Source organism: Varroa jacobsoni, unplaced genomic scaffold, assembly GCF_002532875.2.
Source record: "Varroa jacobsoni isolate VJ856 unplaced genomic scaffold, vjacob_1.0 scaffold_1068, whole genome shotgun sequence".
NCBI lineage: Eukaryota > Metazoa > Arthropoda > Arachnida > Mesostigmata > Varroidae > Varroa > Varroa jacobsoni.
Genome location: NW_019213970.1, coordinates 1 through 13,734, shown reverse-complemented (window position 1 = coordinate 13,734; position 13,734 = coordinate 1). Strand labels below are relative to the sequence as shown.

Below are 13,734 nucleotides of genomic sequence, written 5' to 3'. Positions count from 1 at the left end.
GGATTGACTTCCATTGTCCACAGCGTGGCTCTAAGGTCATTGGTCCCAATGGTTTGCGCCCTACGAAACTGTCTCTTCGATAGCCACCTCCCTCACATATCGAAAGTTTGTAGTAAAGAACTTATAATAGCAGCGTGTTATATATTCTAGAAGAAGAGCTTCAATAAGAACAGCAATCTTTTCAAGTTTCCTTAGCGCCGCGATGATTGCATAGTATATGAAAGCTCAAGCTTGCGGGTCAACCTGTCAGTACCTCAGCGAAAAGTCTAGTGGGTTTGAAGCAAAATGACATTATTGTGCCATTTGCATACGTGATCATTTCAGAAATGCTATCCGCCTTATTTTTCAGCAGAAAAAAATTTACCAAGCGACGAACACCCAACACACGAATGCCCAAGCACCGATACCTGAGGTATTATAAAGTTGAACTTTCCTTATGCGGATCCAATACGACCAGCCTTGACGGCCGGACTTCTGGCGGTAAAATATGTCTTATAGCAACCAATCATAAATTTTGCATAACTCGGAAATCCAACAAGAAGCGCAAACAATTTTCGCAACATCCATTATAGCAATACGGCAAGACAGTTGGTGATTCCATACCGTACCTGTCGTCGCTTCCTAAAGGTGTGCCAGAGCAAGTGCCATTGCTAGTAACTTTTCTAGCATAAATATAAGTTTGCAAAACAACCTAGTAAACATTGCATATGATAGGCAAAAGAAATTAACTGTACTCTCTTCAGTCCACATAGAGCACGCCACTGGCCTTCCGGCCCATTAGGAAGGACGCCTTCAAATCACAAATTGGTTAAAAGATTCAACTACTAAACAATTAATGGCAGATCTAAGTAATACTGAGCAACAAAATTTATTTAATTCGGAAATACGTGGAAATAATTTTAATTCATGTTGATAAATAGAAATGTTCGATTACATATTGTATACTGAACACCCATGCTCATTATGTCGCATGAAAATAAATTTACTTTATTAAATAAAGATGAAAATATAAAACTGCAGATCTAAATTAGAGCATCACAAAATAATTACCGGAATACATTATATGTATACACAAATATACTTTACTAAGAACACCACACACTGACGCTCCCTTGTGGCCTACTTTTGTCTTTGTTTCAGGACCCCGTCATCTAAAAGAATCTGTTCGGCTGGCCATGAAAGACTTTAAAACAAAATCTTTTATGCCGAAGTGTCAAAGAACATGTTGATCATATCAGAGATGTCTATTGGCGTGTACTTGATGTACTTATCTCTATTTTTGGTGAACGGTACATCACTATAGGTGTTGTAGAAAAGTCTGCAAATTTCACACAGACACGAATACAGGTACGGACAAACTGTTCGATTAGCCAGTTACCACTGCTCTATTTGAAATTAATACCGACTGAAATTCGATTCGATTTCCATTTTAAAATGCGGGAAGTCATAAAAGACCGACACATCACAAAGGCTTCACTTACCAATTATCTTATGAAACCTTATTTAATATCGCAAGAGGACAAATCTGCTTAATTCCACATGACCATAAGACTTAACACTGTCGCATACCTGTATTTGGGTACGATGAACTCTGCATTGTCCCTTTTGATCGTCTCTCGCAGTTCAGCGTCATGAACCGCGTACTGTTTTTGAGTTCTGAAATCCGAGTCAGACAAATAACTGTCGATCAATGTTAAATAATACGATATTCCTCACGCTTTTATAAATTACTGAGATTTATTAAAATTGGGAAATTGAAATTAAGCGTTGTTTTTTGTTAGCATTACCTGAGTATCTCATCCATAGCTTTGTTAAAGCCGGCAAATTTCTCCTTAATAATCTGGCGATCTTTTTCTTTCATTTTTTGTGAATCGGTCGGACTGCGAGGGGAGGCCACTGTAAGACTTCGGTCCAACTGAAAACATGTCGCATATATTTCCACTGATGTCTTGTAAAACACATCATCAATTACATTGAAAGGTACTGCGCCCTTGCGACGGACTAACGTGTGTTTTCGCACGAACGGACAACCGAACGCAAAATATTTATTGATGACAAAAACAGTTGTGCATGGCTAATATTATAAACCTAAAATAATGGACTTACGTCAACGATATAGTGCAAAACATGGCTCCAGCTTTGTGAATACTTCCTCTTCTCTTCACGAAGGTTTTCAAGGTAGTGATCGCCCATTGATGGATAGAATTCCTGAACTACCTCTAGTAAACCACTTCGCTGCAGTGACTGATATACATAATGCAAATTGTTGAGTCGAAAGATGGCCTGTATTACCCGCAATAGTCAAACAAATGATACTGATTAAAATGACTGCAGTTGAGACTTCTAGTTTGCAAGTGGTCGATATATATAATATTCTAAATCATGTTACTACGGCTGAATAAAATAAGTAATATCTATACTGACAAGCTGCTGTCGTGCTAAAAAAATCAGCTGTCATTGTTGAAGTCTCCATTAATCGCGCATTAAAGCGAGGCATGTTTTCCTCATAAGGTCAGGGAAATGAAAAGACCTACCTGAAGGTATTCGTCGGTATAGTTTTCGGCCTTGTTATTAATGTTAAGGCTGAGAGCAGACAAAACCATATGGACATATTGCGACAAAGTACATCGATTACGGTCCTCTGCCTTTGATAATTTGGTTAAATCCGGCACGACAAGGACATTGCCCACCTGGAAAACGCGAAGTCCATGTACGATACTGTGATTATTATGACACCGACCCACGTAAGTTGGAATGCTTCAACAAATAGTCGCTCTAAGAAACTGAAGGGCAATCTGAAGCAGTCGCTCCGTTAAGGGAGTGAACACACGAAGATCAAGAATGCTTTTAAAGGATAAAGATACCAAACCTTGACAAGAAACAGTTAAGAAATTCAAAAAGGTAGCAAGGCCTTCAAGCTTGGAGACAGAAATTTCCAATGAAAGCTGTTTGAAGTAATTGGAACTCCTAGCTTTAAAAATACACTGTAGACCCTGGAGCACCCAGATAGCTGTAGATAGATAATTTACTTTACTGAATGATGCTCAGATGAATAATTGTAAATATAGGACCAGAAGCAATCAAACGCGGTCGATTGAGGCCACTCAAGTCATGTGGCAAACAGAGCTCAGCGATATTTTATTGCCATAAGCAAAAACACGGTATCAGGCGGGAAGGGTAAGGGTGATTTTCTTTTTTGAAAACTAATTCACATACTGTTTAGAACGAAAAAAAGTAACACGAGGTATTCACGAAACAAAATCCTACGGCCTAACCGAGTGTTTTTTTCAAATGAAAAATCTACTGAGGTAGATTATTAGGCTTTTTTAAGACCTTAGCCAAGTCATTTTATAAATACTCGAGTTAGAATAACCCTAGTAGGATAGATCTCCTTTCAGAAGTAACGTGTAGCCGCAAAGTACTATGACGAACAAAAGTTCAGGTTGTTCAAGCGGCGATCACAATTGGACGGATGAGAAATTGACGAACAAGTCACATTTGTGTCATCAGGCATGCGTTCGGGCTCCAGTACAAGACCAAAAAGGAGAATAGCAGATACGAAACCCGCCGTAAACACTCTCTATTACCCGTGCGAAGATAAAGTCAGCTTTCTCTGGTGATAGCACCTTCGATTGTTTGTTCACTGTCGGCAATGTCTTGCGACCTGACTTTATGCGTTTAGACTTTACGACAGCACTGTTCCGTATTGGAGAGATATCCGCGGCACTGGGCACGAAAGATAGGGGATTCCAGCAAAACTGTGCAAAAAGGCAAGTATTGTTCAATAAGCAACAGTCTAATATAGGTTTCTCTCCAGATCGATCTTCTCATCATTCCAATTGAGGTAACACTGGGTTCTACTACTAAGATACTGTTTTATGAGAAGATTTCATATAGATTTTGGCTTCCTAACACAACTGCATATCACACGACCTGCGAGAAGGGTATGTATTTTTAAGAATTTAATTATAAGAATATAATTAAATATACATTGTAATCGTATGGTAAGTTTTCTAACACGTTTATTTATGAATGAAGTCCACTTAATGGAAATATTTATGCAAAACGGGCGTACATCGTTTTCTGTACTTTTACCAAGACCGCCTATACAGTACGGCCAATAGCTGTTCATTGAGAAAAAAACAGTACGGGTTTAAAAGTTTATTGCACTATAAAGCCTCTATTCATCAATGTTTAATAAGCTCAACATTGCATCTCAACACTTAAGGACCGACCGGCTAACTCTATCACGAACAATGATTTTCTCTAACGCATACAAATGATAGAAATCATCATAACCGAAATCCAGATCCACGAAAAGAGGACGATTTCATTATTTATTTGAGCAAAGTCCGCTTCCGTATCACTCCGCTACTCTTAGGAAGGAAAAATACTAACAATATGGTCCAATAGTAGCCTGTTACATTGAACTCTACTCTAATAAATAGGAAACAATTATTTTCGGTCTTGCTTAACACATTCTCGAATAAAATATGGGGGTATTCAATTTTATACTGGGAACTAACCATATCGACGAATGAGAGTAATCTTTCAAGCATCATCATGACATTCGAGGTAAGCTCGTGGACAGTTCCATCGGGTGGCATCTTTACGACGAGATCGTTTTTCACTGATTCAACGAACTCGTTCAAACTCTTGTTTAGTGTTGCCTGCATCCGTACAGACGCCTTGCACAGCTGATCTTTCTGCGTACAACCTATAGATAATAATAATCGTATAAAACACACATAATTGATGATAGTCATCGTATAGTATAATGAAAAAAGTATTACTGCTAAAATAAAGCTGAAAGTTGACCGACCATACAACGAATGCGACAGTTAGAGTCACGATATTATGTGTTTCACTAATGAAAAATAAGAAATGAGTAAACATACTAAACCATTTTTCGGCAAGAATAGCTCTTAACGTAGCAATCAGCGTCATTCTAACAAGTTAGTGAGGCCAATTACGCATATCAACACTGTTCATGCTGAAGTGCTGGTGACTCTAGGAAAAGTATTCAGTTTATTCGAAAAAAAATGGTTACTCCTTGTAAGCCTCACAGATAGTGTTGAATGAAATATAGATACATTGTCGCAAGGGTAACAAGCTCTGCTCGAACTCAATTGTGTGGTGATCTAAGTGTAACAAACGACGTGATGGTGTTTCCTGCGCAAACATGCTACGGTAGATTTTCGAATATTTGAAGAGCACGAACAAAACGTACCTTCCATAAGTTGTTCATACTCTGGCCGGATCTGTGTAAGATGTTGCAGAGCTGGAAAAAGACTCAAAACTATTTGAAATTCATGTCGAGTCGCGCTTTCTTTTACCACCTGTAATGTCATAAAGTGTATTTGATTTACGTCATAGAAAAATCCCTGGCAGCATATGTTTTATGTACCGCACATTCTATTATAAAATACACATAATAGAAAGTTCACACATACTTTATCCAAATTTTCCCCTTCCATCATAACGGCTGCAACAGCTGCTTGCACGACGTGTTCGAAAACCGCTTTATCGGCTGAGGTTAAATTCGCAGCCTCATTTTGATTGAGAATAGCAGGTCGTCTTTCAGGTAGAACCGCTTTTAGGAGTGCTGCTTCAGACTGCATAAGTTTCAGTAGAGCGCTTACGGAAGTCAGGAAGCCCTCGACCTCGACATCCTCACGATTTTCCCTGTTATTTTAAAAACCCATGTATTATAGTCGGCATACAAACTGAACATATTACAAATACTCATCTTGCCGATTAAACCAAACTATATTCAAAGTTACTTAAAATAATTAAAAGTCCTTGAATCAACCTCGTTGTACATATATGTAAATATATGTATATATATAGGCATGCTTCAGCCATATCGGGTAACTTGGGTAATTTTAACGTTGACGCTGAGCTTTTAACGCAATACCGGCAGCTTAAGAAATTACCTTCAGATCAATGAGCATGCCGCCGAACATTCCCAGTGCGTCTAATTAACTTCAGCTTCAACAGTGACCAAACTTTTCATATAATTTCGCTTTTTATCTAGCAGCAACTAGTTATACAATAATTTATCTATGACTCTGCTCCATATACGATTAGAATATAATCATTTTATAACAACGCGCACGCCTTTATTTAACTATCTGCGATCTAGATATTGAAAGTCTTTAAAATGGCTTTATGGTTTACTGAATCTAGTTTGTTGACCATAGCTGATTCATTATATAATCTACAATAGCTTAACGTTCTCAGCACCTTATAATTGACTATCTAACCATTGAATTACCTATCACCATTAAATATTCCATCAAATGGTTAGTTCCCAGCAGAAAACGAAGTGTCCCTATGCCCAGTTCTGTACCTATATCACAATGTGTTCCTAAGCTCAGCAGGCAAATACGTTGCCCACCAGGCTCTCACGGGGACAACCGTTGAATCCTACAAGTCACTATAGAATCCTCGCTATAATATATTTACCTCGAAAAAATGTAGCGGGAAGCTGTCTGTGCATCGGCCGAGGGCCTCTTGAACCCGGCATTCTTCAGAAGTGCATCGAGCGTCCTCCGGCCCTTACTCCGACCCCCGCCGCCCTCTTTGACAAGAGTTCCACTGCGACGATGCGGGAGCGGGCTTAAGGACACACCTAGAACAACAATGAACATGTTTTTTGAAACTTGAGTATTTTGCACTAATTTAGAGTACGTTTCAGTTTGCTTATGTAACTGATTATCTCTACCTGGCTGCTAAGTGTGACTTATTTTATGCCACTTGAATGTTGTTTTTTTCCATTTTTGGATGCTTAATTTTTTCGAGTTACACAAGTTGTTACACAAGTTACACAGCACAACTAAAAAATTTCTTGCAATGTGCCAGATTCGTTGTAAATAGTAACTTAATTACTTAAATTTACGTCCACCCCTAAAGACTCGGACTTTTTTGTGACACACGTCTTCGAGGCCGCTTCACCAAAGTCACACTTGAGTTAGAATTGATTAAAATTAAGTAGAAAGAAAAAAATAGTTTTACGCATGAGAACTACGATTACGATGTACAAACCGATTATCGCAAGATGGGAATTACTGCAGTTGCTTCCACTAGCTGTTTTCTGAAATTCTCGAAGGTTTGCCATACATTGAAGAAGCACGCGACTTCGGACCGTGCCATATTTTTCCATCACGCGAGTTTCAAGTCCACATCGCGAAAGGTAAGAGGCCATCTCTCGAAGCTCGTCTTGAACCTACAATTGAATGATACATATCTTTATATAGGTGAAAATTTTAGGTGTATAATTACTCCCTTAGGATCTTCGAGAGTTTTTGCACACGCTAACAGTGTATTTAGCTTTGAATATTTGATTGAAAAACCCGAAGAAGCTAGCATGTTTTCGGTCGAGGTGGCCTGACCTCTTTAGGGATTTGATCCAGACTTCGAGTTGAGTCGATGCTTCGCAATTCCTCATCGATTTCGATCATTTCGAGAATGGCTGAGGCTGTCAGTGGTCTTGAATGCGAATTTAGCTGATCCTGGACCAAAAAAATAAAAGCAATAAAGCCTTAATTATCTTTATCATTATTATCATGCGCCAATATGGTATACTAGCTTCAGAAACATATGCTAAATAGAAATTGGGATACGTGAAATGTTGAACACAAGTAAAGCTTAGCTTCACTTGTCAATAGTTGACTCACTTCAAAGTGCTGAAGCAGCAGACTCTGTCCTTGCTGAATGAGGTTTTTGAGTGCTGGAACCTCGGCATTTAAGGGTGAGCTTTTCTCAAAAAATTCTAGCGCGCGACGTAATTCCTCTATGGTTTCCATATAGTCCTGCGAATAAAACAGAACATTACCAATGAAGGGCAATCGTATGCCCTGACGTCACAGTGTGATATACACCAATTACATACTGATCTTTGTTCGAGAATCGACGTCGGAACACTTCTGTAATTATAACAGGCCACTATTGATATGACCTAATTTTCTTTCATCAGGCCCTAAAGTTGCGTTTGTGTCCAGTTTATACTACTGTATTTGAGCTTACTTTGATGTTGTTCTGCTGCGCAGGTCCTCGCGCCACTATGCCGCGAAGTCTTTCAGCGACATTATACATTGGTATGACAGCGTCGAGCTTCTTCAGTACGAGATTGATGTTTTCCTGGCGCTTCTGCAATGAACCAGTTTGCTTGTGCACCGGCGTTATGGTCTTCTCTAACCGTTCCAATCTGTAATATTATAATAATTTACTGTGGTAATCTAAATTCGGTGTTTTGTGTGCGATAGAATGATTATTAATGACTGTTATATGGAGAATCTAAAAGCCCAAAAGAACATCTACTTCTTTTTTGTACAACAAAACTACTCTTTAAATACACGCAAATTTAGTCAGCACATAGCCCCATAGACCAAAGCAATATATATCAGGTAAAATGAATGTTTGATATCACCTACCGATCATCGAACGAGTTGAGTATTCCACATATATTATTCGTAAGATCGGTGGAACGGTGTAGTAGACCACGCAATTCGGCCATGTTTCGTTCCTCTAAACGTAGCTTCACGTCCACAGAATGCATCTTTGCGGCACGAAAGTTTCCTCTTGTTTCGTTGTAATTACTAAAGTAGACACATTCTGCGCCACTTATTCACTTAATCTTCGTCAACATTTACTTGTAATAGACGCAAGGGCCAATCGAAGCCAAGACCTTCGAACCATAACCACGTTCATTATCGGTTATCATTGATTTTATGCGGTCTGAGTTCGACATTGGATCCTCGAAGACACGATAGCCCTCATTTAACAAATAAGTCCTATAAATAAAGCCTATAGTCATACGTGATTAGATATAAAAAAAAAAAACCTAAAAAAATACGACATCGTGCACTATGGCTTCCAGGCGTAGGCTCTTTTATTTTCAATTGCTGATGCCCCATACTTTCAGTTGCATCCACCCACTATAAACCTGTCTACGATGATTACAGAAGGTCCATTTTTCATCACGAGTAACAAGCTGGTAAAAGAATGTGCCATTGTTGTAACATGATAGCAAAGAGAAGCAAACATCTTTATATCTCGGTTCTTAATAATAATAAAAACAAGACAAATGGTAGCAGCCATTTGTCTAATTTTTTTTTCCTTTATCAATTTGACCGAAGTAAACAAACACGTAATTTTTACACACATCACACCTTGGCACCAATAGCAAAGTACTTTAGGACAGGTTGCCTTCCACCACAGCTCGCAATTCAACCCAACAATTCTTTATTCACCTTTGCAGGGAATCTTTTACGGAACCTATGTTTGAGTTAAAAAAAACACCTACCAACGGCCCTCTGTTTTCCGAATAGTAGTAGAGCCTTTATAAAATATAAGGGTTGTACAGAAGGCTATTTCCGCACCTGTAATTTGAAGAAAGAACTTACATTCGGAAACCACTTGAACTTTATGATCTTTCGTGGGACACTGCAACTTGTCTGACCAATTGAGGACATTCTAGTAATCAGTCTCAGATCCCACAAGGTACGAGTGCACCTCGAGTGCAAAGGATTTCCCAAAATGTCCCACCACTATATAGTGTTAGACAGCTCGAATGCTGTTCTCATCTGGAAAAGACTAGCTTCTCCCGCTTGCTGCAATTTCTCGAATCTTTCATAGTCTTCCGCCACCGTCGAAACGTCAGACGGGTTCCTCAGTTAACGACAGTGGCACCCATAGAAATGATATCGATTAGTAGATTAGTTTCTAGGCTCCTAATTTTTCTGGAGTAGCTTGTTTTTCAGGCCGTGAACCTGAACAATTGAAGTCGAACAAATTTTGCACAGAAGCTTTGTCTACAGTGAAAGAAATTATATGCGTATGCTGAAATGACTAACAATGGCAGCTTTAATATGTGATTTTAAGTCAGACCCACAATCCTGCTTTTTGAAACATTTACTAGTGCATACAGCTAATTCAAAACAATGTAGTGGCTAATGCTTAGCTTTGCGGTAAACCCTTCGGGTGATGGGCGAACTGTTTCGACCATGGAGCCGACAGTTCACAGCCGTCTGCCTTACGCGACTATGTGGAGCAATTTGCCGTCCAGATTCAGATATGGAAAACTTCACAATGCGAAAACAAAATCCTATGAATGCTGTCAGATATGCTTACCTCTTCTGAAACCCCAAAAATAATTCTAGTCGCTTATTCATACATTTTCTCTACACAAAAATATTAATGTCGAACACGCAGTCAGTTTTTTGATCGTATAGGCAACTGATGGTAATAAACCCAGATAGAATGTAAAGACAGTAGCAAACACTGAACAGGTTGAAAATGGGCGAGTTAAGGTGCAGACCGAACGACAAGGTACAATAAATTAATAAGCAGCAAAGTTCGAAGGTTGCCGAAATGACTCCACCTGACCAACCCAGAAAATTTGTAGTTCATTTCAAATACCTATCTTTACCTCTTACTTATCGTGAGTTGGAAAAAGTAAACTATTCGGATGTATTAATTAATCTAAATTATTAGTTATTCTTATACTTGAAAATTGGTCATTGTTCTAAATATGCTCTCTAAGAAAAAGTTTTATGATAGTGAAAATGCAATTCAAAGCCATTTCGAAAAAAAAAACCAAAGTAATTTTAGTTGAGTGCAAAAATCGAATTTCCCGATTGCTATCTCTTTAGTTAACGTTGATACAGTGTGTACAAAATTATACTGGCCCAAGTCTACTTTGGACGGATTTAAATATTATCGCTTGGTTTATTTAAAAATCACTCGTAATGTATGCGTAAATAACGGCAGTTTATTCGAATCACTAATACTATACCCTTTCATAATAACTGGTAGTCTTAAGCGACTGCGGCGTACGTAGAACTTTATAAGGTTATAATGTTTTACAGTTTTTGTGTTTTAATGTTTGTTATTAATTAGTATCTCGCACTTACATTAATCTCTTTATGTGCAGTAGCATTAACTTGAGTACCGGAACAAACTGAAATATGGAACAATCAGCTGTTTGAATCTTGCCCTTCGATTGAACGATTACTTGATCTCTGCAATTTCCGCAAAATACTCTACACACAGACACTTAACCAACTTGGCCGTGCTAAGTAAATTCTATGTTCGTACAGGTGTTGAAAAGCAATCTAAATAAATTCAGTTATGAAACCAACTGAAAACAATAATGTGACATTAAATGAGAAGCTTGTCTTATCATCAGTGTGTTGTTCTGCACTTTCCTTAAAACGCGGAAACAGGAACGTTCTTAATACACGGAACTTAAATGGTGGGGCTCAGAGTAGGCTTCCAGTCGGCAAAACTTAATGCACATATATCATGATTGTGTTGATATATTGTTTGTGCTGTTATAGTCAGGCTATGCACTTATAACACGCATAGAATGAACACATTAGGAATAAATTACACCTTCACGATATACTGTTGCAAAACTACTGTCGTTAATATCATTCTTAGATTAAACAACGTTCTTAATTTTACGCGTATCGTGTCGGCATTTGTTGCATGGCGAAAACTGAGTGGGGATCCCTTAGCGATTACAGATATTAACTTTGTAGCGGATAAATATCCTTGAAATCTTACCCATAGACCCTTAATACTACACCAGATAGTATTATAGACAGAACAGACACCCTCCGTTTAGTCTTTGTTAACCCGGGAACCTTCCCGATAGCTTAAAGATAAAAGTCTCAGTTTAGATTTCCGTTTATAGCTAAGTAGATCCACGCCAGCCTAGAGAATAGCACAAAATTCTGTCTGCACATGCAAACAGCAAGAAACATCGAAAACGGATGCACTTTGATGTCGGATTTACCTTTTACAGTTGATGCCAACTTATATTACTACAGCTGAGGCGGCATAACAAGTAATAAAAGCATTGAATATTTGAGATTCACGCCTAGTACCGCTGTCAGGTATGCCATCAGACGCTTAGCTTCTAGCATGAAATGAGGTACGTTTACGCCCAAATTCAATTCAAGGCCACCATGTCTCAGGCAAACACATTACTCACTAGGCCATCACCAACTGGTGATAGTAGCACAGCTTTTTTGTATCTACGCTCTGGGACCTATTTTTTTAACTATGTATGGTTTTAGTTTAAATATGTGAATAAATACATATCTACGATCATACAAATGCGAAGCCAGCGGCGGTAAATAATTGCTCGTTTCCCCCAGCCAACAATGAAGATAATTCAATCCACATCATTCTAATGGCCTCGGTGGGATGGCTGGCGATACGGCCGAGGTCATTAAAAAGTACATCGAACGGCTGACTCATTTGAAGTCGTTCCGGATTGAATCCGACGAGAGGAGTTCCAAGCCGATGAACACGAGGGGCTCCTACAAGAATGGACATGGTCACCGAGCTAGGTCATGAGGCAAGCGCATAGACGTTTGCAAGGAATAGCCCAGGTTTAACTGGATTTCAAGGTCAGTGTAAAAGCTAAGTGCGAGCTAAGCTTCAAAGCGAGGCTGTATGAGCGTTTCTACTTAGAGGAGACTGATTCGCCTGAGCAATTAGTTCGTCCCTATAGGATAGCTGACGAGACGTTCATTGAGTTCGTGAGTGTCAAGAGGTTCTTAGCGAAATAAGCTAGTTGTAAAACTCGAGTTAATGATTTTTTTAGGAAAAACGGCAAGATCAGCACCTTTTACTAATGTCCCTACCGCCACGAGGATAACTTCCTATACTGAGTTAGTCCAAGTAGTGCGAGAGCATATATTAGAAAAGTATGGGACTCGTTGACCAGAGCAAATAAAAATGCGTAGCGAAATCCGTCAGCCTATCGGCTGACGGATTTCGCTACGCATCAAGCAGCAAGCCATTGGTGGATATTAGTAATTAATGTACGACAAAAAGGTTGAAGACGGCTTCTTATTTAAGCAAAGCACCCTCTATCGCTTCAATACAAAAAAGAACGATTCTTTCAATACAAAAAAGAACGATTCTCACTTTTGCGAGTGGCTGAAGCCTTGGAGTGCCCTCAGTATCATTCAAGCGCATGAGAAGTAAATGCCTGGTAGCATGCTTTTTTCCAAGCTGACGATTAGGGCGCGTGAGTAGTAAGCACGTGGCTGAGAGGTGTGTAAATTTGTGGATTTGTTTCTACTGACGACAACGGGTTTACTGATTCGCCACTGGAAGGTGAGCAGTCTCAACAATTGAACAGGGCGAGCAGGCCCTATCACCGAGTGCCCCCATGAGAAGAGCATGCACGCCAGGATGACGGAAGACTTCGCTGTGCAGACCTACCAGATGAACTCGTAAGGGATACCCCCGACGGCGTTAGTTTAAAAATTGTGCCACCAGTGAGTGGGCATTAAGGACAACAATCGTGCCCGATACGTACCCGTAAAGATCAAGAAAACGTTCACATAGTGATACGTAAATTTAAATGCATTAGGTTCTGGAAAATACTGGCCTCGGGTTGAGCACATTTAGTACATATATAGTATATAAATGACATATATAGTATATAAATGACAGCGAACAAGAGGCTGTGAACCTAGCGCGCTCGATAGAATGCATGACATGGTGAATCGTATTCCAAAGAACGGATGGTAAAGCCACTTCATTATGAAGTTTATTGATTAACCAAATAAAAGGAAAAATTAATAGTATTAAAATAATGAGTATTTCTACTATAGTGGAATTATTATAGGAGCAGTAATAAGATTGATACATGTAGTGGAATTATTATAGTAGCAGTAATAAGATTGATACATGTAGTGGAATTATTAT

General features: G+C 39.0%; 1 protein-coding gene and 1 long non-coding RNA gene across 6 annotated transcripts; one reads left to right on the top strand and one right to left on the bottom strand.

Moving 5' to 3' along the window:
- Positions 1-961: 961 nt before the first annotated feature.
- On the bottom strand, positions 962-11,203 carry Exo70 (exocyst complex component 7). 5 transcript variants are annotated; one of them, XM_022843603.2, is made up of 16 exons: positions 10,917-11,203; positions 8,436-8,808; positions 8,029-8,209; positions 7,680-7,814; positions 7,395-7,514; positions 7,048-7,228; positions 6,469-6,634; positions 5,454-5,685; positions 5,231-5,339; positions 4,527-4,717; positions 3,588-3,758; positions 2,535-2,690; positions 2,107-2,283; positions 1,788-1,915; positions 1,570-1,656; positions 962-1,318 (listed from the first exon to the last, which is right to left on the bottom strand). In XM_022843603.2, the coding sequence occupies exons 2-16, from the start codon at positions 8,558-8,560 to the stop codon at positions 1,201-1,203; spliced, it is 2,277 nt and encodes a 758-aa protein (XP_022699338.1). In that variant the 5' UTR covers positions 8,561-8,808; positions 10,917-11,203; the 3' UTR covers positions 962-1,200. The 5 variants fall into 5 exon arrangements, with proteins under 5 accessions (XP_022699338.1, XP_022699340.1, XP_022699339.1 ...); XM_022843605.2 differs by having other exon boundaries at positions 8,436-8,795; XM_022843604.2 differs by having other exon boundaries at positions 8,436-8,689.
- Positions 11,204-12,143: 940 nt separating this feature from the next.
- Positions 12,144-13,622, top strand: LOC147752702 (uncharacterized). The gene is made up of 2 exons (XR_015313376.1): positions 12,144-12,422; positions 12,620-13,622. It is a non-coding gene; the product is annotated as an uncharacterized LOC147752702 (long non-coding RNA).
- Positions 13,623-13,734: the final 112 nt, after the last annotated feature.